Source organism: Phyllobates terribilis, unplaced genomic scaffold (assembly GCF_046119375.1).
Source record: "Phyllobates terribilis strain yellow unplaced genomic scaffold, ASM4611937v1 Scaffold_4__5_contigs__length_816908805, whole genome shotgun sequence".
NCBI classification, from domain to species: domain Eukaryota; kingdom Metazoa; phylum Chordata; class Amphibia; order Anura; family Dendrobatidae; genus Phyllobates; species Phyllobates terribilis.
In genome coordinates, this window is record NW_027362764.1 from 772,750,286 (window position 1) to 772,777,915 (window position 27,630).

The window sequence follows — 27,630 nt, forward strand, 5'->3', positions numbered from 1 at the left end:
AATGAACTTCCTACTTAAAGGCATTGTCCTGGGAAATAGATAGCACCTATAATGCCACCCCTGGGACCCCCACTACCACTACCCCCACTACCACTACCCCCATCCCAGATATATTACAATGATGCGGTGGTACCGGAATGGCCGCTCAGTTCCACCTGCGGAGGATTATATCAAAAGTCCTGTATCCAGGAAGGAGTTAAATGACAACTGAAATCTTTCTGCCAGGTAAAGTCTCAGAAAGTGACAAATGCAATGAGTATCGAGGTCGAGGCTCCATTCTCAGTGCATCGAAGGCAAAAACTAATTCCCAACCTCAGTGATGTGTGATCGCACAATTAAAGGAAATCTCTTTCTCCTTGGAGCCGGCGCCCGTCCGGCTGCGCAGAGCTTCCTATACGCGTCCTCCGAGGTGTCTTACAGAATAGTGATTGAAGCTCAGACACTTCCAGACATCTGAATTACCGCAGATTTCGGAAAGACTATCGCAGCCATTTCTTACGTTACTTCTGGAATGAGTTTGCAGCAGCGGGATGAGCGGATCGGCGTTCTTTGAAGATTAAAGCGCAAGAAGTTAATGACTTATTGATATTTCATAAGGATCCTTTAATTCTATTATTGTATTTTTAATAATGGAAAAGATAAATAGGCGAAATGTAATGAACTCAGCGATGTGATTATGTTAATTCATTGGAAGTGAGGGATCATCGACCTTCGTCAGCGTAATTATATCGTAGAGATGGAGCGGCGCTGAGTGTCTTATGTGGGTTTTTTAACTCTGTGAATTAAGATATTGCAACATGTGGATCTATGTCCCTCCTATACAGTACATAACACAGGATCCACCATTCACAATAGATATCACGGCTCTCCTCCTCCTCCTCCTGTACAATGACTGATAACACCTCTATATACAGTACATAACACAGGATCCACCATTCACAATAGATATCACGGCTCTCCTCCTCCTCCTCCTGTACAATGACTGATAACTCCTCTATATACAGTAGATAACAAGGGATCCACCATTCACAATAGGTGATGTCACAGCTCACCTCCTCCTCCTCATGTACAATGACTGATAACACCTCTATATACAGTAGATAACACAGGATCCACCATTCCCAATAGGTGATATCACAGATCACCTCCTTCACCTAATGTACAATGACTGATAACACCTCTATATACAGTAGATAACACAGGATCCACCATTCCCAATAGGTGATATCACAGATCACCTCCTTCACCTAATGTACAATGACTGATAACACCTCTATATACAATAGATAACACAGGATCCACCATTCACAATAGGTGATGTCACAGCTCACCTCCTCCCCCTCCAGTACAATGACTGATAACACCTCTATATACAGGAGATAACACAGGATCCACCATTCACAATAGGTGATATCACAGCTCACCTCCTCCTCCTGTACAATGACTGATAACACCTCTATATACAGTAGATAACACAGGATCCACCATTCCCAATAGGTGATGTCACAGCTCACCTCCTCCTCCTCTTGTACAAAGACTGATAACACCTCTATTTACAGTAGATAACACAGGCTCCACCATTCACATTAGGTGATGTCACAGCTCACCTCCTCCTCCTCCCTTCACAATGATTTTATGGTCTGAATCAGTCTATTGCTGCTAATGTCTATGTAAAGAGTTGGAAATTGGAGTTCGGTATTATTAGACCTAGGACCAGCGTGAAAATTGCAAGACTAGATTATAGATCGTGATCAAATTTTTTTAAAGGATAAACTAATCATGACAACCTGAATGAAACAACAGTTAAACAATATCAGTTCATGTTCTGATGACACTTTCCCTTTAAGCAGAGGTTTCTATATTTCTGCTGCGGTTGAGCAGATAGAGGACGGTTCATCCTGTGACTCAGACCTCGCTGACTCTTGGTTCCGCACCGGAGGAGGCATCGATAATGGACAGGGCACAGCTGTGTGCCGACGAGAAAAGTATTCACGCCAACCCAGGAGAGACACAGGGGAGCTGGTAATTCTCCCTTTCTCTTCTCCACAAATTATCTATTCTCAGAACGGCCATTTTTAGCGCAGGAAGATGAAAGCAGCAACTGTTGCCTCTCCCTAAGATTCCCTTCATTTGTAAAAAAGTTACAATTAGAATAAAAAAAAAAAAAGAAAAAAAGAAGAAGAAATGAAATAATTAAAATTTTAAGCAGTAAAATAAAAATTCTACTGTTCATATATAGAATATAATACACTGCTCAAAAAAATAAAGGGAACACAAACAACAGAATATAACTCCAAGTGAATCAAACTTCTGTGAAATCAAACTGTCCACTTAGGAAGCAACACTGATTGACGATCAATTTCACATGCTGCTGTGCAAATGGAATAGACAATAGATGGAAATTATTGGCAATTATCAAGACACCCTCAATAAAGGAGTGGTTCTGCAGGTGGGGACCACAGACCACATCTCAGTACCAATGCTTTCTGGCTGATGTTTTGGTCACTTTTGGATGTTGGTTGTGCTTTCACACTCGTGGTAGCACAAGACGGACTCTACAACCCACAGAAGTTGCTCAGGTAGTGCAGCTCATCCAGGATGGCAAAACAATGCGAGCTGAGGCAAGAAGGTTTGCTGTGTCTGTGAGCGTAGTGTCCAGAGGCTGGAGGCGCTACCAGGAGACAGGCCAGTACACCAGGAGACGTGGAGGGGGCCGTAGGAGGGCAACAACCCAGCAGCAGGACCGCTACCTCCGCCTTTGTGCAAGGAGGAACAGGAGGAGCACTGCCAGAGCCCTGCAAAATGACCTCCAGCCGGCCACAAATGTGCATGTGTCTGTGTGGCGCCCCTGAGGGTTCGACCGCCACAGGGATGCTGCACTTCTCTAATGGAGTGTAGTGTTCCTCCTCTGAGGTAAGAACAGTGTGATGGTCAGGTCCCTACCTCCACATCCAACACCACACTTCTCCCACCAGAGGGGGCTAGAAGGTACCAGGTGCTGCCCCTACTGGCAGCTGGGAGACTGGGGAACCAAGAGTTAGGGGGAACCAATTAGTGGGCGAGGGTGGAGGACTCACATTTTAGTGACACTTAATATTTCATACTTAATACACTGCCATTTTGGTTCTTGGTTCTTTGACTGGCTTTTGTACTGTGATCTCCCTCCCTGAGCGTGGATCCTGTGTGGACCTGCAGAGGATGGAGGCACGGCCCTCGGACCCTGGCCTTGGGTCGAGAGGCAGGTTGCAGATAAGGAATGTCTCAACCTGGTCAAGGACCATGACCAAGAAGGCCCAGAGCTCAGGAGTGTAGCTCCACCACAAATGGATCTCGGGGAGGATGCAGACGGAGAATGCTAAGAGTGTGCAAAGCAGTCATCAAAGCAAAAGGTGGCTACTTTGAAGAACCTAGAATATAAGACATATTTTCAGTTGTTTCACACTTTTTTGTTAAGTATATAATTCCACATGTGATAATTCATAGTTTTGATGCCTTCAGTGTGAATGTACAATTTCCATAGTCATGAAAATACAGAAAAATCTTTAAATGAGAAGGTGTGTCCAAACTTTTGGTCTGTACTGTATATATACACACATATACTGTATAATATTTATATATTCTAATAAATGGGTTGTCATACAACTATAATGTATATCCTCTCTACCATCAGGGTGATAAGTGTTTAATCACAGGGTTTCCACTGCTACAAACAAAAACTTTTTTTATTCCAATTTGATATTACAGGGCATTCTACCGTAGAGGGAAATTATAAAATTCTGTCTTCTTACACCGACCACTAGAGGGAGCTTATTGAGGACTTCACTCTGAGCTGTATTCTGTGTAAAATGAGCTCCCCCTAGTGGTGGCTTCAGGTTGTCAGATTTCTATGAATAGCAAATACGCTGAGGATTTGGAGCTTTGTAAAGAACAAAAACACATTGCTCTGATCGCTCTCTCATATGTACAGTATATATATATATTGTGGAATTAAGACTTCTAAATGCTTTCAATAAGGATATACAGTAAAGACCAAAAGTTTGGTCACACCTTCTCATTTAAAGATTTTTCTGTATTTTCATGACTATGAAAATTGTACATTCACACTGAAGGCATCAAAACTATGAATTACCACATGTGGAACTATATACTTAACAAAAAAGTGTGAAACAACTGAAAATATGTCTTATATTCTAGGTTCTTCAAAGTAGCCACCTTTTGCTTTGATGACTGCTTTGCACACTCTTGGCATTCTCTTGATGAGCTTCAAGAGGTAGTCACCGGAAATGGTTTTCACTTCACAGGTGTGCCCTGTCAGGTTTAATAAGTTGGATTTCTTACCTTATAAATGGGGTTGGGACCATCAGTTGTGTTGTGCAGAAGTCTGGTGGATACACAGCTGATAGTCCTACTGAATAGACTGTTAGAATTTGTATTATGGCAAGAAAAAAGCAGCTAAGTAAAGAAAAACGAGTGGCCATCATTACTTTAAGAAATGAAGGTCAGTCAGTCCGAAAAATTGGGCAAACTTTGAAAGTGTCCCCAAGTGCAGATGCAAAAACCATCAAGAGCTACAAAGAAACTGGCTCACATGAGGACCGCCCCAGGAAAGGAAGACCAAGAGTCACCTCTGCTTCTGAGGATAAGTTTATCCGAGTCACCAGCCTCAGAAATCGCAGGTTAACAACAGCTCAGATTAGAGACCAGGTCAATGCCACACAGAGTTCTAGCAGCAGACACATCTCTACAACAACTGTTAAGAGGAGACTTTGTGCAGCAGGCCTTCATGGTAAAATAGCTGCTGGAAACCACTGCTAAGGACAGGCAACAAGCAGAAGAGACTTGCTTGGGCTAAAGAACACAAGGAATGGACATTAGACCAGTGGAAATCTGTGCTTTGGTCTGATGAGTCCAAATTTGAGATCTTTGGTTCCAACCACCGTGTCTCTGTGCGACGCAGAAAAGGTGAACGGATGGACTCTACATGCCTGGTTCCCACCGTGAAGCATGGAGGAGGAGGTGTGATGGTGTGGGGGGTGCTTTGCTGGTGACACTGTTGGGGATTTATTCAAAATTGAAGGCATACTGAACCAGCATGGCTACCACAGCATCTTGCAGCGGCATGCTATTCCATCCGGTTTGCGTTTAGTTGGACCATCATTTATTTTTCAACAGGACAATGACCCCAAACTCACCTCCAGGCTGTGTAAAGGCTATTTGACCAAGAGGGAGGGTGATGGGGTGCTACGCCAGATGACCTGGCCTCCACAGTCACCAGACCTGAACCCAATCGAGATGGTTTGGGATGAGCTGGAATGCAGAGTGAAGGCAAAAGGGCCAACAAGTGCTAAGCATCTCTGGGAACTCCTTCAAGATTGTTGGAAAACCATTTCCGGTGACTACCTCTTGAAGCTCATCAAGAGAATGCCAAGAGTGTGCAAAGCCGTCATCAAAGCAAAAGGTGGCTACTGTGAAGAACCTAGAATATAAGACATATTTTCAGTTGTTTCACACTTTTTTGTTAAGTATATAATTCCACATGTGTTAATTCATAGTTTTGATGCCTTCAGTGTGAATGGACAATTTTCAAAGTCATGAAAATACTGAACAATCTTTAAATGAGAAGGTGCGTCCAAACTTTTGGTCTGTACTGTATATCCATCCAGAATGCTGCAGAGATATATTGTCATTGTTGGCTGATATTTCTCATTTATGACCTTACTTAAAAAATTAACCAAAATTTCCCTCTACCTCCTAGAAACAGCACATTACTGGCGACTTTCCCAACCAAGAGTACTTATAGCTTTGCTCTGCCAGAAGCCATAGGACCAGGCTCAATAATATTAACCCATTAATGTGCACAGGATGTGAGTAAAGATGGCAGAGATGGGTAGCGGGTGGGTAGATAAAATTCTTAGTACTGATGGACATGTCGTTTGCTTTATTTCTGGGAAAGCATGGTGGAAACTTGACAGATTTTACCGGTCTTTGAAAACTCAGTGACAATTTCATGATAACTGATAAGCTGAAATAGGTTTAAAGGAATCTTCCTGTCATGCGTCTGGGTACAAACCCTTGAGCCTGTGCCTTGTGGTCCGCTTCTCTGTTTGCTGCGCTACAGCAGATACAGGTTTTCTCTGGGTGTTTAGTTTCTGTTATCCTTGCTTCAGTCTTTTTAGGGCAACAGGTGTTTTCAGTTACCCATTTGTCTACCCTATCACCTTTCAGGTGCGGCTTTACATACTTTCTCCTGCTGATATTCCCTGCTGGTGATAGTCTCATTTGGATGTCCAGCCATATTGTTGTAGTTTAAACCAGTCAGTGAAAGACCAGCTAGGGTTTATCTCTCTGCTGCTTATGTTCTTTACCCTGTGCCTATCTTCTGTTTCTTTTTAGGAAGTAGGCAGCATATTCTCTATCAGTACATTCTTAATCCTTTATTTTGTATTTCATGGTTTGGTTTACTCACTCTGGGATCTTCCTATTTCAGCACACTTTCCCTTCTGTAGGTAATTTGCACCCTGCTCTGCCCTCCGGTTCTTTAGGAGGAACGTCAAGCGCTCGACGGGCTTTCAGGCAGCATCCAAGTAGCCATAGTTTAGTCTGCGTTTAGGGCTATTCCAGTTCATGTAAGAACCACTAGGGACTGCAGGGTCAGGATCTCTAGTCTGTACAGGAACCGGCAGGGTCAGTTGCATTTTTTTTTATTGTGTTACCTATTTTCCTGAGTGAATTGATACACTATCATACCACTTCCCACCATAGGAAGTAATGATATGTGGCCAGGATGCAGCCCACCAGGATATCCACGGATCCTCAGAATAAAGAAGTGCAAGCGCTTCTTAAAGAGATATTTTGTTCTGTAGGAATTGTCACCTATCCACTGGGTGGCGTGAGAATTATTAGATCAGCGTGGCTTCCAGTGATCACCAGAATCAAGGACCTGTCTTCCCTCTACTCCTCTTGGGAGTTGCTCTCTGCTATCTCCGTAAATGCCGTAGACATATAAAAGCGTTCTACACCGCATGCGCAATCTGCTGCTCTATAGAACTTCTCCGTGGATGAAAAACAGACTCAAGTCCTCAATTCTGGTGATCACTGGGACCCACAACAATCTAACAATTATCACTTTTTTCAGAGATAGGTGTTAATTTCGGTAGGAGTTGTGGAACCTTAGATGATAACTATTAGATTGTTGTGATTCTTAGTGATCATCAGAATTGAGGACTTGTGTCTTTTGTTCTCCCGTGGAAGAGTTGGATAGAGAGGGAGATTGTGCATGCACCATATCATGCTATTGTAAGTCTATGGCACATATAGAGATATTTGGGTGCAGTGCACCAGGAGGGAACAGTGGACACAATTCCTCGATTCTGGCAATCACTGGGATCCACATGTGTAATGTACTTCTGGCAATCATTGGGATCTAAGGAGTATGCACAATCTACCAATCAATCCATGAGAGAGTGATGACCAGGCTCGGACTGGCCCACCGGGGAAAAGGTGAATTTCCCGGTGGACCCCTCTGAAGGAGTAAACCACTTACATGTACAGTCAAAAGCAACATCTCATCATTCATTCGTTCATTCAACAAACTATCTAGCCTGTTATATAGAAGCACTGGGATTTTTTTGAAAGAGAATCATGTAAAATTTTCATGTAGCTGAACAGTGGGCCCTAAAAGTCGATGCTAATGGTCGGCCGTTGCTACACCAGTCTGACATTAGCTGTGGCCACACGTCCTTGATTTTGATGATCACTGAGAATCACAACAATGTAATAATTATCATTTATCCTGAGAATAAGTGATAATTTATGTAGGAGTTGTGGCACCTTATCACCTATTCATACAAAAAGAATCATTTTTATATTATTGTGGGTCCCAGTGATCATCAGAATCGAGGACTTGTGGCCACTGCCAGTGTCAGACCGTGTTAGAAGAGGGCCAACCAGTAACATCGACTCTGGGGATTCGCTGTTTGGCTACATGTAAATTTGACATGACCCTCTTTAACAAATTTCCATATGCTTCTATATAATAAGCTAGTTTGTTGAATGAATGCTAAGTTGTTGCTTTTGTCTGTACAAAATGAATCAAATATATTAGGCCAACTACTGCTCAAATTGGGGGGGGGGTAAGTGATTTTCTCCTGCAGGAGGGCCCACCAGGAAATTCACCGGTTCCCAGGTTGGCCAGTCCCATGCTCTCTCATGAAGGAGTTGAATAGATCGCATCGGGTAGAAGAGGGGAGACAAGTCCTCGGTTCTGAAAACCACTTGGACAAACACCGAACTAACAATTATCACTTTTCCAATGGATGTGGGAGCTGTGGCTCCTTCACAGACTTGGTGCCACTATAAAGCAGTGAAAAAGCTTTTTTTTTCCATTGGTTCAAGTAATTAGTATTGATCCCAGATGTCACACCGATCGAAGATATATGTCACCAGCTACTATAACATTAACACCACTTTAAAAAGTATTCTGATAAAGACGACCACTTCCTATCTGCCTTATTTTCGGTGAATGGACATCATAATGGATCTCTTACTCAGAGCAGAAGTTTACCAACAAAGTAAATGTTGGGATAATTCACTTTGCAACTTTTTGTATTTAATTATTTGCTGTAATTACAATATTTCCTTGTGTCCTCCAGAGGGCAGTAGCGATCTACGGAATCCATAAGGTACGCCAACCTTTGTGCTATACGATGGAGCTGTGTTCTTCCACCATTAACCCTTTAAATTCGTGCCATTACACCGAAAGGCATCATAAAAAAAAATCTATTTCTGAAAGAATATTATGAAAAGTTTTGACTCTTTTACTCTCTAACCATGAGATGCAATTGTGCAGAGGTTCATCAACGTGTACTGTATACAAGAGGAACTGCAGGGAGCTTCATCCATTGTGCAATCGTGATGTATCGGCGGCCCGAGGCGGTACAAGTTCAGATGCAGAGCATTGCCGGAGGCCGCTGACAACGTGATCACATGATTAAATGAGTCCTGCAAAGTGGAGGAGACGCCAGAATACGGGCCTGTAACACAATAACTAGAGATCCGCTAGGCAGCCATCATTTATGCTGACACTGGAGGATCATTACGCTCTGCTACAAATATAACCAAAGGAAATATAAAGAAAACCCAACATAGAAAAAAAAAAAAAAAAGTCAAAATGGCCGGAGTGAAAATCTGAAAAACATTTTTGCAATATCTTAATTGTAATTGCTGAGATACCATTACTAAAAAATTACAGGTGCAGAGCCTGAGGCTGCACTACTGAGTCATACTCCGGAAAACCTGTCCCCTTTTGACTCCTGCCAGGTTCTTTGTTAAAAAAACCTTAGTTGGAGCTGTCTGTCTCCGCCCCGAAAAAGTCAACTTAAAGGGGATGTCCACTTTTCGGGACAATATAGTTTTTTTTACGTCAATGTGTGTAATTGGGACTAAAAATCATTTTTGCAATTGGGTTTCATTAAAAATTTTCCATCATTTCCCTTCTATAACCTCCGTGTTGCGCTGTCTACGGAAGGCTGCAAAATGAGTTAACTGATAATGTATCAGTCAGAACGCAGCGACGACGTTCTGAAGGAGCGTTTGTAACTTCTTTTTTTTTATCTGTCTTTTTCTGATCACCTCTCAGCTGATTTATGACCACAGACCACATCAAGGTTGAATGGGCAAAGGAAAGAAAAGAGCCTGTGAAAGCAAAACGGTGCAAAATATTTAATGAAACACAATTGCAAAAATGATTTTTAGCACCGAATACATGCAATTAAGTGAAAAAAAAAAAATCAAGAAAACACCCTTTAAATTATGTACACAGCCGTATAGGGGAGTTAGCGCTAAAAAAAATGAATCCTGTAGTATAAATTTTACTTACTAATTAATTTTTCTGAAAAAAAAGCACTTTACTCCTTAGGTAAATGAGGGTGCTTAGGGTCCCCTTGATACGACCAAGGGCTTGGTGCACTTTTGCCACGCGCCCGCCCTTATGTTGATTAACTGCACTCGCTTGCTCAGAGCGAGCGCTGTCTGACCTGAATTTCCGACCCTAGGTGTGCACAATGACACGCAGGTGACGAGCAGCTGCTGTTATCACTCCTTCACTCTGCAGTTGGGCTATGTTCACACATCACGGTTTTTTCAATATTTTTTTATGCTTTTTTTATGCAAATGTTCAGCTGCCTTTTGCAGTACCAGCAAAGTCTGAGATTCCAGAATTCTTAGTTCACACATCATGGTTTTTTATTTGTTCAGGATTTTCTGTTTTGCATATTTTTTGGGGGGAAAATACAGCATGTCCCTTCTTTCAGCGTTTTTTTCACTCATAGGAAGTAATGGGTGGTGAAAAAAATCTACAAAAAAACGCAAGTAACTTTTTTTCAGCATTTTTTCAGTGTTTTTTTTTTTTTTTTGCAAAAATAGAATGTTTTGTTTTTTTAACTGAATTTTATGTACATGCATAAAAAGAGACGGAAGGACAGTGAAAAAAAAAACGCTGAAAAATGCATCAAAAAACGCACCAAAAAATCAACAAAACTGCAAGAAAAATCCTGAACATACCTCCCTTAAGAGATCAGGTTTTGCTGCAGAAAAATGACGCCAAAAAAAAAAAAAAAAAACATGATGTGTGAGCATTGCCTTAGAGCAGGCAACCAAATAATCCCTGGTTCGTGTCCCCCATAGAGACAACTAAATATAAACTAAATAAGATATAAAATAACAACAAAAAAATAAATAAAAGAGAAAAAAATAAGTGAAAGGTATAAACAAAAAAAGTTCTATCTATAAAAATGAAATAAAAAAAGTAAAAAAAAAACACATTTTGTATCACTGTATATACATAAAAAAAGTTCTATCTATAAAAATGAAACAAAAAAAGTAAAAAAAAAACATTTTGTATCACTGTATATATATAAAAAAATTCTATCTATAAAAATTAAATAAAAAAATTAAAAAAAAACATATTTTGTATCACTGTATATCCATAAAAAAATGATATCTATAAAAATGAAATAAAAAAAGTAAAAAAAAACATATTTTGTATCACTGTATATACATAAAAAAATTATATCTATAAAAATGAAATAAAAAAAGTAAAAAAAAAACATTTTGTATCACTGTATATACATAAAAAATGATATCTATAAAAATGAAACAAAAAAAGTAAAAAAAAAACATTTTGTATCACTGTATATACATAAAAAAATGATATCTATAAAAATGAAATAAAAAAAGTAAAAAAAAACATTTTGTATCACTGTATATATATAAAAAAATGATATCTATAAAAATGAAATAAAAAAAGTAAAAAAAAACATATTTTGTATCACTGTATATCCATAAAAAAATGATATCTATAAAAATTAAATAAAAAAAGTAAAAAAAAACATATTTTGTATCACTGTATATCCATAAAAAAATGATATCTATAAAAATGAAATAAAAAAGTAAAAAAAAACATATTTTGTATCACTATATATATATAAAAAAATTATATCTATAAAAATGAAATAAAAAAAGTAAAAAAAACAACATATTTTGTATCACTGTATATACATAAAAAATTATATCTATAAAAATGAAATAAAAAAAGTAAAAAAAAAACATATTTTGTATCACTGTATATACATAAAAAATGATATCTATAAAAATGAAACAAAAAAAGTAAAAAAAAAACATTTTATATCACTGTATATACATAAAAAAATTATATCTATAAAAATTAAATAGAAAAAGTAAAAAAAAACATATTTTGTATCACTGTATATCCATAAAAAAATGATATCTATAAAAATGAAATAAAAAAAGTAAAAAAAAACATATTTTGTATCACTGTATATACATAAAAAAATTATATCTATAAAAATGAAATAAAAAAAGTAAAAAAAAAACATATTTTGTATCACTGTATATACATAAAAAATGATATCTATAAAAATGAAACAAAAAAAGTAAAAAAAAAACATTTTGTATCACTGTATATACATAAAAAAATGATATCTATAAAAATGAAATAAAAAAAGTAAAAAAAAAACATTTTGTATCACTGTATATATATAAAAAAATGATATCTATAAATATGAAATAAAAAAAGTAAAAAAAAACATATTTTGTATCACTGTATATCCATAAAAAAATGATATCTATAAAAATGAAATAAAAAAGTAAAAAAAAACATATTTTGTATCACTATATATATATAAAAAAATTATATCTATAAAAATGAAATAAAAAAAGTAAAAAAACCAACATATTTTGTATCACTGTATATACATAAAAAATTATATCTATAAAAATGAAATAAAAAAAGGAAAAAAAAACATATTTTGTATCACTGTATATACATAAAAAATGATATCTATAAAAATGAAACAAAAAAAGTAAAAAAAAAACATTTTGTATCACTGTATATACATAAAAAAATTATATCTATAAAAATTAAATAGAAAAAGTAAAAAAAAACATATTTTGTATCACTGTATATCCATAAAAAAATGATATCTATAAAAATTAAATAAAAAAAGTAAAAAAAAACATATTTTGTATCACTGTATATCCATAAAAAAATGATATCTATAAAAATGAAATAAAAAAGTAAAAAAAAACATATTTTGTATCACTATATATATATAAAAAAATTATATCTATAAAAATGAAATAAAAAAAGTAAAAAAACCAACATATTTTGTATCACTGTATATACATAAAAAATTATATCTATAAAAATGAAATAAAAAAAGGAAAAAAAAACATATTTTGTATCACTGTATATATATAAAAAAATGATATCTATAAATATGAAATAAAAAAAGTAAAAAAAAACATATTTTGTATCACTGTATATCCATAAAAAAATGATATCTATAAAAATGAAATAAAAAAGTAAAAAAAAACATATTTTGTATCACTATATATATATAAAAAAATTATATCTATAAAAATGAAATAAAAAAAGTAAAAAAACCAACATATTTTGTATCACTGTATATACATAAAAAATTATATCTATAAAAATGAAATAAAAAAAGGAAAAAAAAACATATTTTGTATCACTGTATATACATAAAAAATGATATCTATAAAAATGAAACAAAAAAAGTAAAAAAAAAACATTTTGTATCACTGTATATACATAAAAAAATTATATCTATAAAAATTAAATAGAAAAAGTAAAAAAAAACATATTTTGTATCACTGTATATCCATAAAAAAATGATATCTATAAAAATTAAATAAAAAAGTAAAAAAAAACATATTTTGTATCACTGTATATCCATAAAAAAATGATATCTATAAAAATGAAATAAAAAAGTAAAAAAAAACATATTTTGTATCACTGTATGTACATAAAAAAATGATATCTATAAAAAGTACAGGTCACCAATGTCAAAAAATAAGCCCTCGCCCAGCTACAATGACTAAAAAATAATAATGGGTCTAGGAACATGGCGATAGAAAATAATTTTTAACTGATATGTTTTAATAACTAAAATCTGAAAAAAAACAATGATACGTATTTGGTACGTACTGACATGAAAACTCCTGTTAACACCCTGAATGATGCAAAAAGAAAAACCCAAAAAACGATGACGGAATTTTTTTTTATTATTTCACCACGCTTGGAATTTATTTTTACCGTTTTTCTGAATATTTTAGGGGAAAGTGATTGTTGTCATTTAAAAAAAAAAAAAAAAAATGGAGTGGGAAAAAAAAAGTCATGTCTCTTGGAAGGAGAGGGAAAAAAAAATAAAGCTCAAAATAGGAAGGAGTTAATCCATTTTTCTTGCAATACCACTCCTGACCACTTGGCGCGCTGTTAGTAACAATGAAAGCCAATGTACAGTAGTATCACACTTATATTGTTACTGTAGAAATATTTATATCAATAGCTGACATTTTTCTGCTTTGCTTAGAACATAAAAAACTAGAAATGATACTAATGGACGAGCTTTATGAATGTAACATGTGTGGTACACTGTGTTCTTTCCAATGGGGCCAATTAGATCTGTGCACATAATTCACCCTTTTTCACCTTGTAAGGTCACAAGCTAATTTACAAGATTGGATAAAATTACGTCTATAAATCAGCGATCATTTACATAAAAATTTCCATCCAGGATTTAAGGTTTCCGCTCGCTCCGTCAATCCATCGCCCTCCCTAATGAATACGTATAGGACAATAATATTGTATTAAATTGTATTAATGCACCAACCGCGGATAATTCTATCTCAGAGAGTTATTTCCCAGGTGTATATGACCCTGCAGGGGCCTCGGCGCTTCCAGATCTTCATTTCTATTCTTCCCGATGATAATGGCCTTTTCCTTAGTCCCATTATAACAGATGGGGGTGTTCACATACTTTAGGCCGTTTTCCGCTCATATTGTTTAATGAGAAATGAAAATGTATCAGCGAAAATCGAAGCGGCGGCGGCAGCATAATGCATATAAAGACTAATCAGAAGGACTGCTTTATTACATATATCAGTGTCGCCTAATGGTCTCCCTGCCGATTCATAATCGTTTATTGGGGAGTGAAGCCGGTGCCGCGGCGTAATTAGGTCTGGAGAAACGAGGGTCTCGAAAAAAAAAAACATAGAGCATGAGCGATAAGTGGTCGTGTTTGATTAAAAGCAATTAGCCTGGTGATATGTTATATAAGGCAGAGGGGAATTCTCTAAGAATTGAGATCTTGTGATGGAGGAGACATAATAGATGATCTTTTCTTCAAAGAACCAGTCTAATAAAAGGGGTCATCCCATAAACAACCTATCCACAGGTCAGGTGATACATGTATGATCGCTGTATGATCTGACCACTGATCTGGAGAAAGGCGGCACCAAAGTCTTCTATGTGAATGGATCAGTTGAGAGCTCCCTCCACTCTTATAAATAGTGGAGGGAGCGGTACTGAGAGTCTGCGACCACCACTCTTATATATAGTAGAGGGAGCAGTACTGAGCATGTGCGACCACCACTCTTATAGATAGTGGAGGGAGCGGTACTGAGAGTGTGCGACCACCACTCTTATAGATAGTGGAGGGAGCGGTACTGAAAGTCTGCGACCACCACTCTTATAGATAGTGGAGGGAGCGGTACTGAGAGTGTGCGACCACCACTCTTATAGATAGTGGAGGGAGTGGTACTGAGAGTGTGCGACCACCACTCTTATAGATAGTGGAGGGAGCGGTACTGAGCGTGTGTGACCACCACTCTTATAGATAGTGGAGGGAGCGGTACTGAGCGTGTGCGACCACCACTCTTATAGACAGTGGAGGGAGCGGTACTGAGAGTGTGCGACCACCACTCTTATAGATAGTGGAGGGAGCGGTACTGAGCGTGTGTGACCACCACTCTTATAGATAGTGGAGGGAACGGTACTGAGCGTGTGCGACCACCACTCTTATAGATAGTGGAGGGAGCGGTACTGAGCGTGTGCGACCACCACTCTTATAGATAGTGGAGGGAGCGGTACTGAGAGTGTGCGACCACCACTCTTATAGATAGTGGAGGGGGAGATACTGAGCATGTGCGACCATCAATCTTATAGACAGTGAAAGGAGCAAGGCATCAGTATTGAGCATGTGCGACCACCACTATTATACTGAACGGAGCAGTGGTCACACATGCTCAGTTCTGCTCCCTTCACTGTCTATAAGAGTGGTGGCTGCTCATGTTCAGTACTGCTCTCTCCATTGCCTATAAGAGTGGTGGTCGCACATGCTCACTACTGTTCCCTCCACTGTCTATAAAAGTGGTGGTTGCTCATGCTCAGTATCGCTCCCTTCACTGTCTATAAGAATAGTGGTTGCTCATGCTCAGTACCTCTCCCTCCACTGCCTATAAGAGTGGTAGTCACACATGTTCAGTACTGCTCCCTCCACTGTCTATAAGAGTGGTGGTCACACATGCTCAGTACTGCTCCCTCCACTGTCTATAAGAGTGGTGGTCACACATGCTCAGTATTGCTCCCTCCACTGTCTATAAGAGTGGTGGTCACACATGCTCAGTACTGCTCCCTCCAGTGTCTATAAGAGTGGTGGTTGCACATGCTCAGTATCGCTCCCTTCACTGCCTATAAGAGTGGTAGTCACACATGCTCACTATTGCTCCCTTCACTGTGTATAAAATTGGTGGTCGCTTATGCTCAGTACCGCTCCCTTCACTCTCTATAAGAGTGGTGGTCACACATCGTCACTACCACTTCCTTTACTGTCTATAAGAGGGGCGGTCAAGCATATTCAGTAGCGCTCCCTTATTGTCTATAAAAGTAGTGGTCGCTCATGCTCAGGACCACTTCCTTCACTGCCTATAAAAATGGGTGCACATGGATACTACCTTTCCCTTCACTGTTTAGAACAGTGGTGGTCACACATGCTCACTACTGCGCCCTTTACCATCTATAAAAGTGGGGTTGCACATGCTCAGTACCACCTCATTCCCACAGGGAACTTTGGACTCTCAGATCTCTGGATTAGTGGCGGTCTCAGCAGCTAGACCTCCACCATTCACACACTTATTAGCTAACAAATGATAAATGATATTTATGATACAACCCCGTTAAAGTGCTTGTTCAAACAATGGGTCATCCTATAAACAACATTTACCACCTAACCCCAGGACAGGTGATAAATGTATGAACGCTGGTGGTCCGACCTCTGTTCCCATCACCGATCTGGAGAAAAAGGCCTCTCTGTGAATGGAACAGTAGTGAGCATGTGCGACCTCTGCTCCCTTCACTGTTTATTAAAGTGCCGGCTGAACATGATCACTACCACTCCATTCGCACAGGAAACTTCGGGCTCCCTGCTCTTCGGATCGATAGTGGTCTCAACTTCTTGACCTCCAACAATCACACATTTATTAAATAGGTTATACAATGCATGTTGCTTATGGGAGAACTCCATAAGCTCATAAAGAAGTGTTTCACTCCTTTGATATTGATTATTCTTAGGATAATTCATCAAAATTAGATCGTTGGAGTTCTGCTCACGTGAACAGGAGTTGAGATGTGGTACGTGAGGTTGGTGACTAAACAGTGTTTCAAGTTTTGATGCTCGATCTCAATTTACTGGTCACATTCAACCACCAGAACTGGTTTCAGCTAATCGGGGAAGGTGCCAAGTGTCGAACCCTTAAAGATCTCACATTGTGGACCGTTTTTGAAGAAATGTCAACAATATCTTGACAGTGGACAATTGCTATAACTGATATATTTTCAGAAAATGAAGGATAAGGGTGTGGACTCTTTTGCTTCCTTGAAACCTATAGCATATAAGTTTAATTCTTAAGAAGATGCCTTAATAGTAGGGTGAGCTTCAAAGGTCTTCAGATCTATCTCCAATTTAACGGGCAAGGAGGTGGACCAAAGTCCACTCTTTTCTTATCTGCTGATGAGACCTGTCAACAAGGATTCGTGCCTGCCTGTACTACACATGGACCTACACAAGGTGACTTTTTCATTTTTTTTGTAGGCTTCCTCGTCTCTTTAGCAAAAAAGAAGCAAGACAAAAATATATCTCATACCCTACCATAATTATATATAAATGTAAAGCAAAATTGCATAATAAATATAGGGTACTTAGTGAACTATTTTTGATCAAAAAAAGTATACAAGCCGTCCCACCAGCGGCAAGGTGACCCTAAATTGGGACGGTACCTATACTGCCTATATTAAAAACCTTACTGTATATCAAAGTTGAAGTAATGCATATAAAAGGGTAGACAAATAGGACCGGGTCCCAACTCCAGACCACCTAGGCCCGTGGTAAGCTACATATATACCAATCAGCTCAACAAAGGGCATGCCACACCCTTAAATTGCACAGAATGCAAACAAGACAAAAAACAATGTGCAATGTACCGTCCCAATTTAGGGTCACCTTGCCGCTGGTGGGACGGCTTGTATACTTTTTTTGATCAAAAATAGTTCACTAAGTACCCTATATTTATTGCAATTTTGCTTTACATTTATATATAATTATGGTAGGGTATGAGATATATTTTTGTCTTGCTTCTTTTTTGCTAGTGTGAACATGCCTCTGTTTCTTGTATGTCTGCCATCTTAGACCTCAGTTCACATTGTCTGTTTTTTCCTCGTCTCTTTGTATGGTGCTGTCATGTTATTTTCAATACCGTCATGACTAGAAATGAGTGAAATGCTTCATAACTAAAACAAATTTCATTACAAATTCTAATTTTCCAGAATCCATATTTTTGGAGGTTTGATTTGCGCAAAGATTTGAATCTGAGGGTTGCGGAGGAATTGAAAAACATAAACATTTACACTAACTTCTCCTTGGCCCTCCACAAAACCACATCCCCGTCATTGACCGGCCTTCTTTTCCTTCTGGGTTTTCGCACTTTTGGTGCAAATGTTCGGTAGGTCCCAAGCGGTCAAATGTGAGGCGGCAAATATCATTAATGTCAATGACATTCTTCGCGCCATGGGGTCTAAGTCAACGACAGTGCCAGAAGACCCAGAAGTGGTTAGGTGGAGAAGAAGGTCGAAGGAGAGCTGATGGGAGGATCGGGTGGCAGCGGGACAGGTAGAAGAGGATGGAGAGGGGTATAAGACTTTATTATTTCTTTAAACAATTCCCAGCAGATCTGATTCGCACCAAATTTATTCCATATGAATCAAATCCCCCCCCCGATCTGCCAAAAACTGTCGAAATCGAATTTTGGAAGATTTATTCAAGATTTTTAACATTTCTGTGGAAGTTTTGGAATTTCTTTGAAATAATTAATAAGTGGATCAATAAACTTTACTACACGTTAACTCTACTGTTACCTTTTCTCCGCGCGTTCCTCTCTCACCACGTTCCCCTTGTAAACCCTAAAATAAAATAAAAATTTAAAAAAAAAATTAAATTTAAAAAAAAAAAAAAGAGGAAAATCTTAGTCGGCACATTGAGGATACACCTGAAAGTACAGACATTAGAAGATCACTGGTCACTGTTGAAAAGTCAATGGATTGATATTGAGCAATAACTACAACTTACAGGGGATCCCACTGGTCCAAGACCTCCGGGCGGCCCTCTGGGTCCTTCCAGCCCCTATAAATAGAAAAAAATAAAGAGCAATTTTATAAAATTATACAGCCAGTTTTAGGAAAGAGGGTAAAAAAAATAACAAACACCTTGAATTCTCCACCGAACGCTCAGGACAGTTCACAAGAGGAGTTAACGGTGAAGATCAGTGCCCAAAGCTTGAGCCCTCCTTACACAGCATTATTATTTGTAGTCTTTATAGCGCTGCTACTTGGCCTGGCTTGATGGCATGAATCAGCACTGTTTAGCGGTATTATATTTGAGCACTATATAGACTTATTATTTCAGAACTGCATGGTGATCATTTTGCCCCGCATGACAATTATTTGAGTATTATTTGGATAACGTATGGAACAACTAATTGAGCACTCTATTGGGGCATTTTTTCAGCATTATATGGCAATATTATTTGAGTATTGTATAATATAATATACAGTGCTCAACTATTACTACTCGTTCGGTTTTATTTGGGCACTGTACGGCAATAATAATCCAGCACTGTATTGGGGGTTTTTTCCGGCAAAAGTATATAAGCACTGTATTACAATATTATTTGAGCAGTAAATGGCGGAATAAATTTTAAAAAGTCTTGTTCATTATATAGGAGTATTATTTTAGGCACCATATGGCAACATTTAATCCATGTATTATTTGAGCTCATGAGGGTGCTATAATCTTGACACTGCAAGGCAATCATGCAGTATTTAGTGGTAATATTTATGACACTGTATGGCAACATTTAAAGCAGATTTGTCATCAGATTTTACAATACATTTTTTTTTTACATTATGGGGCTGGATTTGTAAAAAAAACAAAAAAAAAATTAATACTCACCTACTGGCACCCACCTGGACCAAGACACAGCAAATGGGAGACGTCACGGCATAATCAGCTGCTGAAGCATTGCGGCCTGTAATTGGCTGCAGCGGTCAGGTGACTTTGAACAGCTCATCATCCAAGAAATATCTAATGAGGCTTTGCTCAAGTCACCTGACCACCAGAGCCAATCACAGGCTTTAGCACTCTAGCAGTTGGTGCAGACCATGGTGGGACCTGTGTTGGATATATGTTGGAAGCTGGTAGGTGAATATTGATGAGTTTGTTATTTTTCACAAACCCAGTCCCTTTATTCAATCTTATTTTTTTACCCAGACAAACCCTTTAAAATAATGATTCAGACCTGATGGGTCTGGTGTACTTACTTTGAAAAAAAAATGGCGGTATATTCATATTTAAAGTCTTCCTGCCTGATATTAAAACATATAAAAACGCTCATTTTGAAGGGAACCTGTCATAAGATTCACGCTGCATAAACCACGTGCAGAATAAATCAGAGACCGGCTGGGATATTGCAGCTATGTATGATTTACTCAGAAACACTGCAAGATGCATCTGTACCTGTCAGTCCAGGAGAGAGGGGCACGAAGGCATCAAACTAATCATCCGAGACGCATGGTCCCCGGACGGATCAGAGTAACACACAGCAGCAATCGTACAGCCAGTGTTGGGTTTGTGTAAAGTTTACAAAAAGTTGCAAAAGTTTTGCGCAACTTCAAAAACGAATCTGATGACGGAATCCAAAAAATGTCAGGAATTTATAACTATTCCGATGTGGATTTTCAAAGAATATATATCAGCCTCATCAGGACCAAGCGGCCTATGTAACGGTGCATACAGTTTGCATTAAGAAACCTGATGACTGACATGTTTTAATCACTGTACGGTAAAAGTACTTGAACACTTTGAGGTGGTGCTATTCATGCGCTGTATGGCAATCTTATTATTGGAGCATTGTATGGTGGCATTATTTGTGCACTGTAGAGCAATATTATCAGCAAACTGCATTGGTGGTATTAATTTGGAAGCGTATGGCAATATTATTTCAGCACTGTCTAGCGGTCTACTTTAATTAGATAATGCATGGCAAACCCATTAGAGCAATTAAAACATAGTATTATAACATAGAATTATTTTGGGCACTATATATGGTAATTTTACTCACAGTCTGGCAGTATTATTTCAGCACCATTTGGTTGTACAGTAGTATTTGGACATATTATTTCAAGACTGCATGGTAGTGCTTTTTACTTACCGTCCAGTCTTATTTTTTGTCAGTGCAATGTACTTTTATTTCTGCACTGCATGGCGGATTGTTTGCTGTTGTTTATCCACCTTTTCACCATATAAGAGAACTTGTGGTCCTGTGAGAATTAAGTTGACTTTCCAAACTCTTAGTCGCACTTTCATCAAGGCTAAGGTCCGCTACCCCGGGAAGTTCGGGTTCTGGTACCCGACCCAAACTTTATTTCAAAGTACGGCTCGGGTATTAGAATTGTACCTGAACTTGACCCCCAAACCCAAACCCCATTGAAAACAATGGGGACTCGAACGTTTGAGTTGGAAAATATTCTCACTCTCTCTCCTCCTGGAACTCCGAACATTGCAACGGACTTCCGTGAGAACTTTTAAGTTCGGGTTCGTTCATCTCTAATCAAGACTGGTATTTTGCACATGGAGTCTGTATGAAAGGTCTCTGGTGTAGGAAGCTCTTAGAGAGCTTGGCATATGTTTCAGCATAAGAAACGTACTCTAATTATGGACCAGAGGACATGTCTGTCGGAACGTACACCACTATTTTAGAGTACATTTCGATAAGTCCGCCCTTTTCCCTAAGCGTTACTCACTTTTCAAAAAGTTGTTGTAAAAGTCCCAAAAAGTTGCAAAAGTTTTCGACTTGTGCAAAAATGTTTTATACCAGAAAACTGTTATGAACTGCTTAATGAATGGGGCCGTAAGTCTGCCCGTGGAAGTAAATCTACCGCCGTGTCTTAAATCCATCAAACCCCAATTACTGTCTTGTTCCGAATACACAGATTAATAATTTACTCAACAGTTTTATGTCGTTTTTCCAACAGAGACACAGCGACTGCTCAACCGATTCAATAATGAATAAGTTCAATCTCGCGCCTCGTGTTTGGTAAATCAGATTTTTTTTATGTTATTGATTGGACTTGGATGAAGGTAAAATCAAATCCTGAGTCTAATTAAGGTAGGAATACAGACAATTCACAAGAGTTAAATACATTTCTCCTGCTCCCATTGTCTGAATCAATTGTACATTCATTAGCAGAAGCATAAGGAGAAAAAAAACAAAAAGACATAAAACAGCGGGGTTACTTTTGGTGTAAAACTTCCTAAACTAAGTCCCATGGGTTCTACTTTTATGTTCATATAAACTCTGTTACATTTTATTTGTTTAATGCTCAATTATGTTCTGTATATCTACTATAAAGTTGACCTGACACTTCCCATAAATATGTAATTTTCTGACCTGGCGTAAATGCCGCTGTTCTCCTGAATCCGGCGATGTTTTCCTTTTCTTCCTGCGCCTCTCCGTTCATGAGATATGGCCTCCTCTTCCTTGTGTATAAATCCAGTCTTCTTAGCCAAGTGGGTACAGTCCTCAAGTAGGCACCTACTGAGAGGAGATGATGACCACACCTCCTTGGCTAAGAAGCCTGGATTTATATACAGGGAAGAGGAGGGTATATCTCAGGAACAGAGAGTCGCAGGAACAAAAGAAATAGCACGACGGATTCAGGAGAACAGCGGCATTTTCATAGGGTAAAAAAATTACATATTTATGGCAAAAAAAAGGTCCTAATTAAAATAGTAGTAATGTTTCTTCAGAAAACTTTATTAGTAAAAAAAATGGGGTACGGTGTTATATACCGATATTAATAATTGTAGCACATGTAATCTTGCCACATAATACATATAGTAGTGTATAAGTATGGTAAGACATACATGACTGTGTGCATGATCTGTAAGTAAGACATGTGTGCTAACTCTCCTGGGACGTCCTCGAATAAGGATTCCCCACCCAGGCTCTCAGAATAGCCAGCAAATCTTGACCAGTCTTGAACCTGCCAGAAACCAGCAATTCCAGGAGGGGTCTTCATTCATGTAGGAAGGGGGATAGGCAACGAAAGGTGAAATAGTGTCTACAGCCAAAAGCGGCAACAATTGCCTTTAAAAGTTATTCTAGAGAGGGGGTCCTCATAAATAATGGCGCCAATGAAGTTTTGTCAAAGTTAAAGAAAAAAAAAATGTTAGAGACAATTTTAAAACAAAATGAAGTCAATCGAATGGTAAGATTGCGCTCTACTTCTCAGTTTCCTTCACGATTAGTGTCATAATCTACAACTGTCAAATTATACGTAGTAAGAGAGCCAATCAATAATCAGACATTTACCTGTGATCCCGGAGGGCCGGCAACACCAGCATCACCCCGCTCTCCCCTGTCACCCTGAAAAGTGAAATGTGAACATGAGTTGGAAGAATCATTAGTAGCTTATTTCACTTTATGATGTGATCATGTAATAAATAATCCATCTACAATCCTTTTGTCCAGATGATCTTCTAATTACATCGAGAAAAATGCTCAATATAAAGCTCAACATAGGGTGGAAAGGTGACTTTTTTTGGTTTAAGCCAAACCATTGAATGGTGACCATTTTCTACCTTATGCTTTTAAGAACAGTGCTATTAGTATTAATAAACCGACCTAGTAAAAGTCCAAAACTCTAAACTTTCATAATAATCCAAGGTCATTATCCCAACAAGAGCTCAGACATGTGCAGTAAGGATAAGGACTAACTAAGGCTAATGCCGCTGGGGAACATGTATGTAACATCACTGCCGGCATCCCTGCATGGCTTCTCATCCCCCACCATGTAGAGACACTGACTTACTCACCACCTCGGGCCGTGCAGTGAGTTCCTTGCCCTTTCCTTGCTGTGTGCAGTGTGCTCCTTGTCCTCTGCTTGCTGTGCATGTTTCTTGACTGCATGCTTAGGGAGGCCGCATGTTCACTTCCTGATTCTTAATGAAACAGTGCGCGCATTCCTAATGTATCCCAAGCCTATTGCTGAGAGGCACTAGGTGGTTTAAGCACCTCCACCTGTTGGGAGGTGCCTGAGCAACACTCTCTTTCAGTGTGTGTGTTTGTAACTACTGAGTTGCCAGGTCCTGTCCTGTTTCTGCCACCCTGGGGGCTGAGTACCCAGGCCTGTACCCTGAACCTGTACTTGTGTCTTATCTTGTCTGTTTCTGCCACCCTGGGGGTTGAATACTCAGACCTGAATTCTGAACCTGTACTTGTGTCTGTTCTTGTCTTAATTGGGACATATCCCTGAACCTGTTTGCATTTGTGTCTGGATGTTTCCCTAAACCTCTAGTGTCTGAACCAGTACCTATCTCTAAAATCCTACAGTGTTTAAACCTGTACCTATCTCTGAAACCTGCAGTGTCTGAACGAGTGCCTATCTATAGTCTGTTGTCGCTGTGCAACATTAGTGTTTAGTGAGTACACTTGCTACTTCATTGTAAATACCCTGTGTGAACTTAGCTCTCCCTGTCCTGTATGTATCTGTCCTTGTATTGGTCTTGTGCGTATTGGTCTTGTTGTACTTGGTCCTGTGTGTACTTGTCTTTGTAATAGCTCTGTGCTAACTTTAGCCTGTCTGTTCCATGTGAACCTAGTTCTGTCCGCATCTGTGGTTCCCTGCCTATCCGTCAAGTCCGAACTGGGTCCTACCCGTTCCTGTATTCCAGTCGTACCTGCCAGTGAGCCAATTCTTCCTGAAGATGTCCTTGTCCATCCAGTCTAAACTGGGTCCTACCCATGCCAGTATATCAGCCATCGGGGCTGCCATCAGGGCATTACTGCCCTTACTGGCATGTGGTGCCCGGTGAGTAGATGGGGCCTAGCTGGGTCCCCGTTCTTCTGCTTCCTGGGACCCAGCGGCAGGATTCTGCCAGTTCAGTTACTGTGAACGTGCGTCCTCGGACGCACATTAACTTGAAATCTATTGCCATACAGGAAGCTTCCCACACGGCAATAGTTAACAGCTGCCACCCAATCACAGGCTGGCAGCTGACATCACCATGCACGTTGCTGGCGTATGATGTCACTATCATGCGCCGGTGACTGTGATTCGGAAGATGGGAGAGCCAGGCGCCGCTGGAGCGCAGCAAGGTAAGGAGAAAGTTTTTGGGTTTTTTTAACTTATTTTTTTGTTAAGCCGCACCATGGGGGCAAGATGGAAACACGGGGGCAGAATGGAGAGACATGGGGGGCAGAATGAAAACAAGGGGGCAGCATGGAGAGACCTGGGGGCAGGATGGGAGACATTGGGGGCAGAATGGAGAGACATTGGGGGCAGAATGGAAACATTGGGGGCAGAATGGAGAGACATTGGGGGCAAGATGGAAACATGGGGCAGAATGGAGACAAATTGAGACATGGGGCAGAATGGAGACATTGGGGGCAGGATGGAGACATGGGGCAGAATGGAGAGACATCAGGTGCAGAATGGAGAGACATTGGGGGCAAGATGGAAACATGAGGCAGAATGGAGAGACATGGGGACAGGATGGAGAATCATTGGGGCAGGATGGAAACATTGGGGGCAGAATGGAGACAAATTGAGACATGGGGCAGAATGGAGACATTGGGGGCTGGATGGAGACATTGGGGGCAGGATGGAGACATGGGGGCAGAATGGAGACAAATGGATTCTTGGGGCAAGATGAAGACAAATGGAGACATGGGGCAGGATGAAGACATGGGGGCAGGTTGAAGACAAATGGAGACATGGGGCAGGATGTGGGACATTATTACTGTAGGGGCTAATTAAAGGATATTATTACTGCTGTGATGTATTTTATTTTTGAGGATACTGTTTTCAGTGTGTGTGGGGGGTCCTGTTACTGTGCAGGGTGGCACTATGTCGCTTTTTTTCTTCATCTGGTGTAGTGTAGAAGTAGGGGAAAAGTTGGGGAATGTGCTCTGGCAGTGGTGCTCTAGATAACTGTGTTATTTTCTGCAGAGATGAGTCCTGGCTGGAAAAGTGATGGCAGTCTGCGCTGGATGAAGAGGAAAAGCGAAGATGAAGGACTTCAACTAGAAACGTCACCAGTGAGTCAGTATGTTACCTGTACACTTACACTATTCACTGCATATTATGCGCAGAGCTCCTGTGTATAATGTCACTTATGGTAATATTAGCATTGTGTTTTTTTATTAATGATCACTATGGTAGTATTCGGTCACTTTGTGGTGGTAATATGTGGTCCGGCCATGGTGTGATGGTATTTGTCCCTGTATGTAGTATTATTTGGTCACTATGTGGTGGTAATATATGTTCCGGCCATGGTGTGGCGGTATTTATCCCCTGTTTGTGATATTATTCGGTCACTATGTGGTGGTAATATGTGGTCTGGTCATGGTGTAATGGTATTTGTTCCTTGCATGTGGTATTATTCGGTCACTATGTGGTAGTAATATGTGGTCTAGTCATGGTGTGGCGGTTTTCCTTGTATGTAGTATTATTCGGTCACTATGTGGTGGTAATATGTGGTCTGCTCATGGTGTGACGGTATTTGTCCCTTGTATGTGATATTATTGGTCATTTAAAAAAATGTACGTGACACATTCCCTTAAATAAAAATAAATAAAAATATACTTAAAGAGAGTATTGGGTATTATAAGAAATGTTTAATAGGTTAGAATACAGTATGTCCCAGCCAAAAGAGTCTACATTGTCCTGGTGGTGGCTTAAAAAATGTTTTGGCCAAAACAAAATCTGATGACTATGTATGTGATATGGTGTTCGATGGGAACTGTTAATGTGTGATTGGTGAGGACGTGGTGCAGAAAGTAGAGTTTTTGCAAGAGTGGGTGGTGGGACAGTGGAAGGTTTGAGGGATGGAGGCGGAGCTGAGGTGGAGGGGGAGCTGGGGTGGAGCCCGGGGTGGAGTCCCAAGGGGACCCAAAAATGTTGCCAGTATGGGGCCCCCGAAATTCCTGGTGGCAGCCCTGTCAGCCTTGTCAGTCTGTATATCTCCTTGAGGGTCAGCTGTCATGCCTCCGAGGTCAGTCCTTGAGTAGCACCTGGTCCTGTCCCTTCCGGGCTCTCCTCGGATCGTGACATTGTCAGATGCCATGCATTCGAGGTCCGTCTTGGTGTGGCGCATAGTCAAGCCCCTCTAGGCCCTCCTCGGTCCACGGCACAGTGGGGCCACGATCCACATTCTTGCTAAATAGTCCGAGTGCGAGCGTAACAATCTATATGGCACCCAACCCATTCCACTCTTTCCATAGGGGAGATCTGGGAGTAAGGAAGGTTGTTAAAGGAAATATTCATGTGCCTGGATCCATTACTTGACAAGAATTTGAGTTTGTTCATCATTCATGTGTTTGAGTCTATGAGGAGCTCTGCATAGTTTAGCCATAAAAGGGACAGGATTGATGACTGAATCAGATTGAGTCAGGATTGGCAAAGATATCCTACTAATTCGCCAATAACTTTCGAATTTCCTATTACAGACTAGTATTTGCCATTTCTACGACCATTGTGGTAAACATGGCTAAATAGTAAGAAAATCTGACCATTAGGGGAAATGTTACCAAAGAGAATTTTAGGAATTTCTTTCTAAAGACGACATAGGGTCAATGTGCATGACACTTCAGAAATGCCCGAAAACTTGATGTTAAAAACACTTGAAGCAAAACAAT

General features: G+C 39.5%; 1 protein-coding gene across 2 annotated transcripts in view; it reads right to left on the bottom strand.

Annotated features, from left to right (window-relative positions):
- The window catches only part of COL22A1 (collagen type XXII alpha 1 chain), a 519,049-nt gene that overhangs the window by 285,568 nt on the left and 205,851 nt on the right, over positions 1-27,630 (bottom strand). For both annotated transcript variants that reach the window (XM_073679923.1, XM_073679924.1), the window contains 3 exons: positions 23,305-23,358; positions 19,002-19,055; positions 18,791-18,835 (listed from right to left, as the gene is read on the bottom strand). In XM_073679923.1, coding sequence (XP_073536024.1) covers positions 18,791-18,835; positions 19,002-19,055; positions 23,305-23,358 — 153 coding nt within the window. The remainder of the gene's footprint in view (positions 1-18,790; positions 18,836-19,001; positions 19,056-23,304; positions 23,359-27,630) is intronic.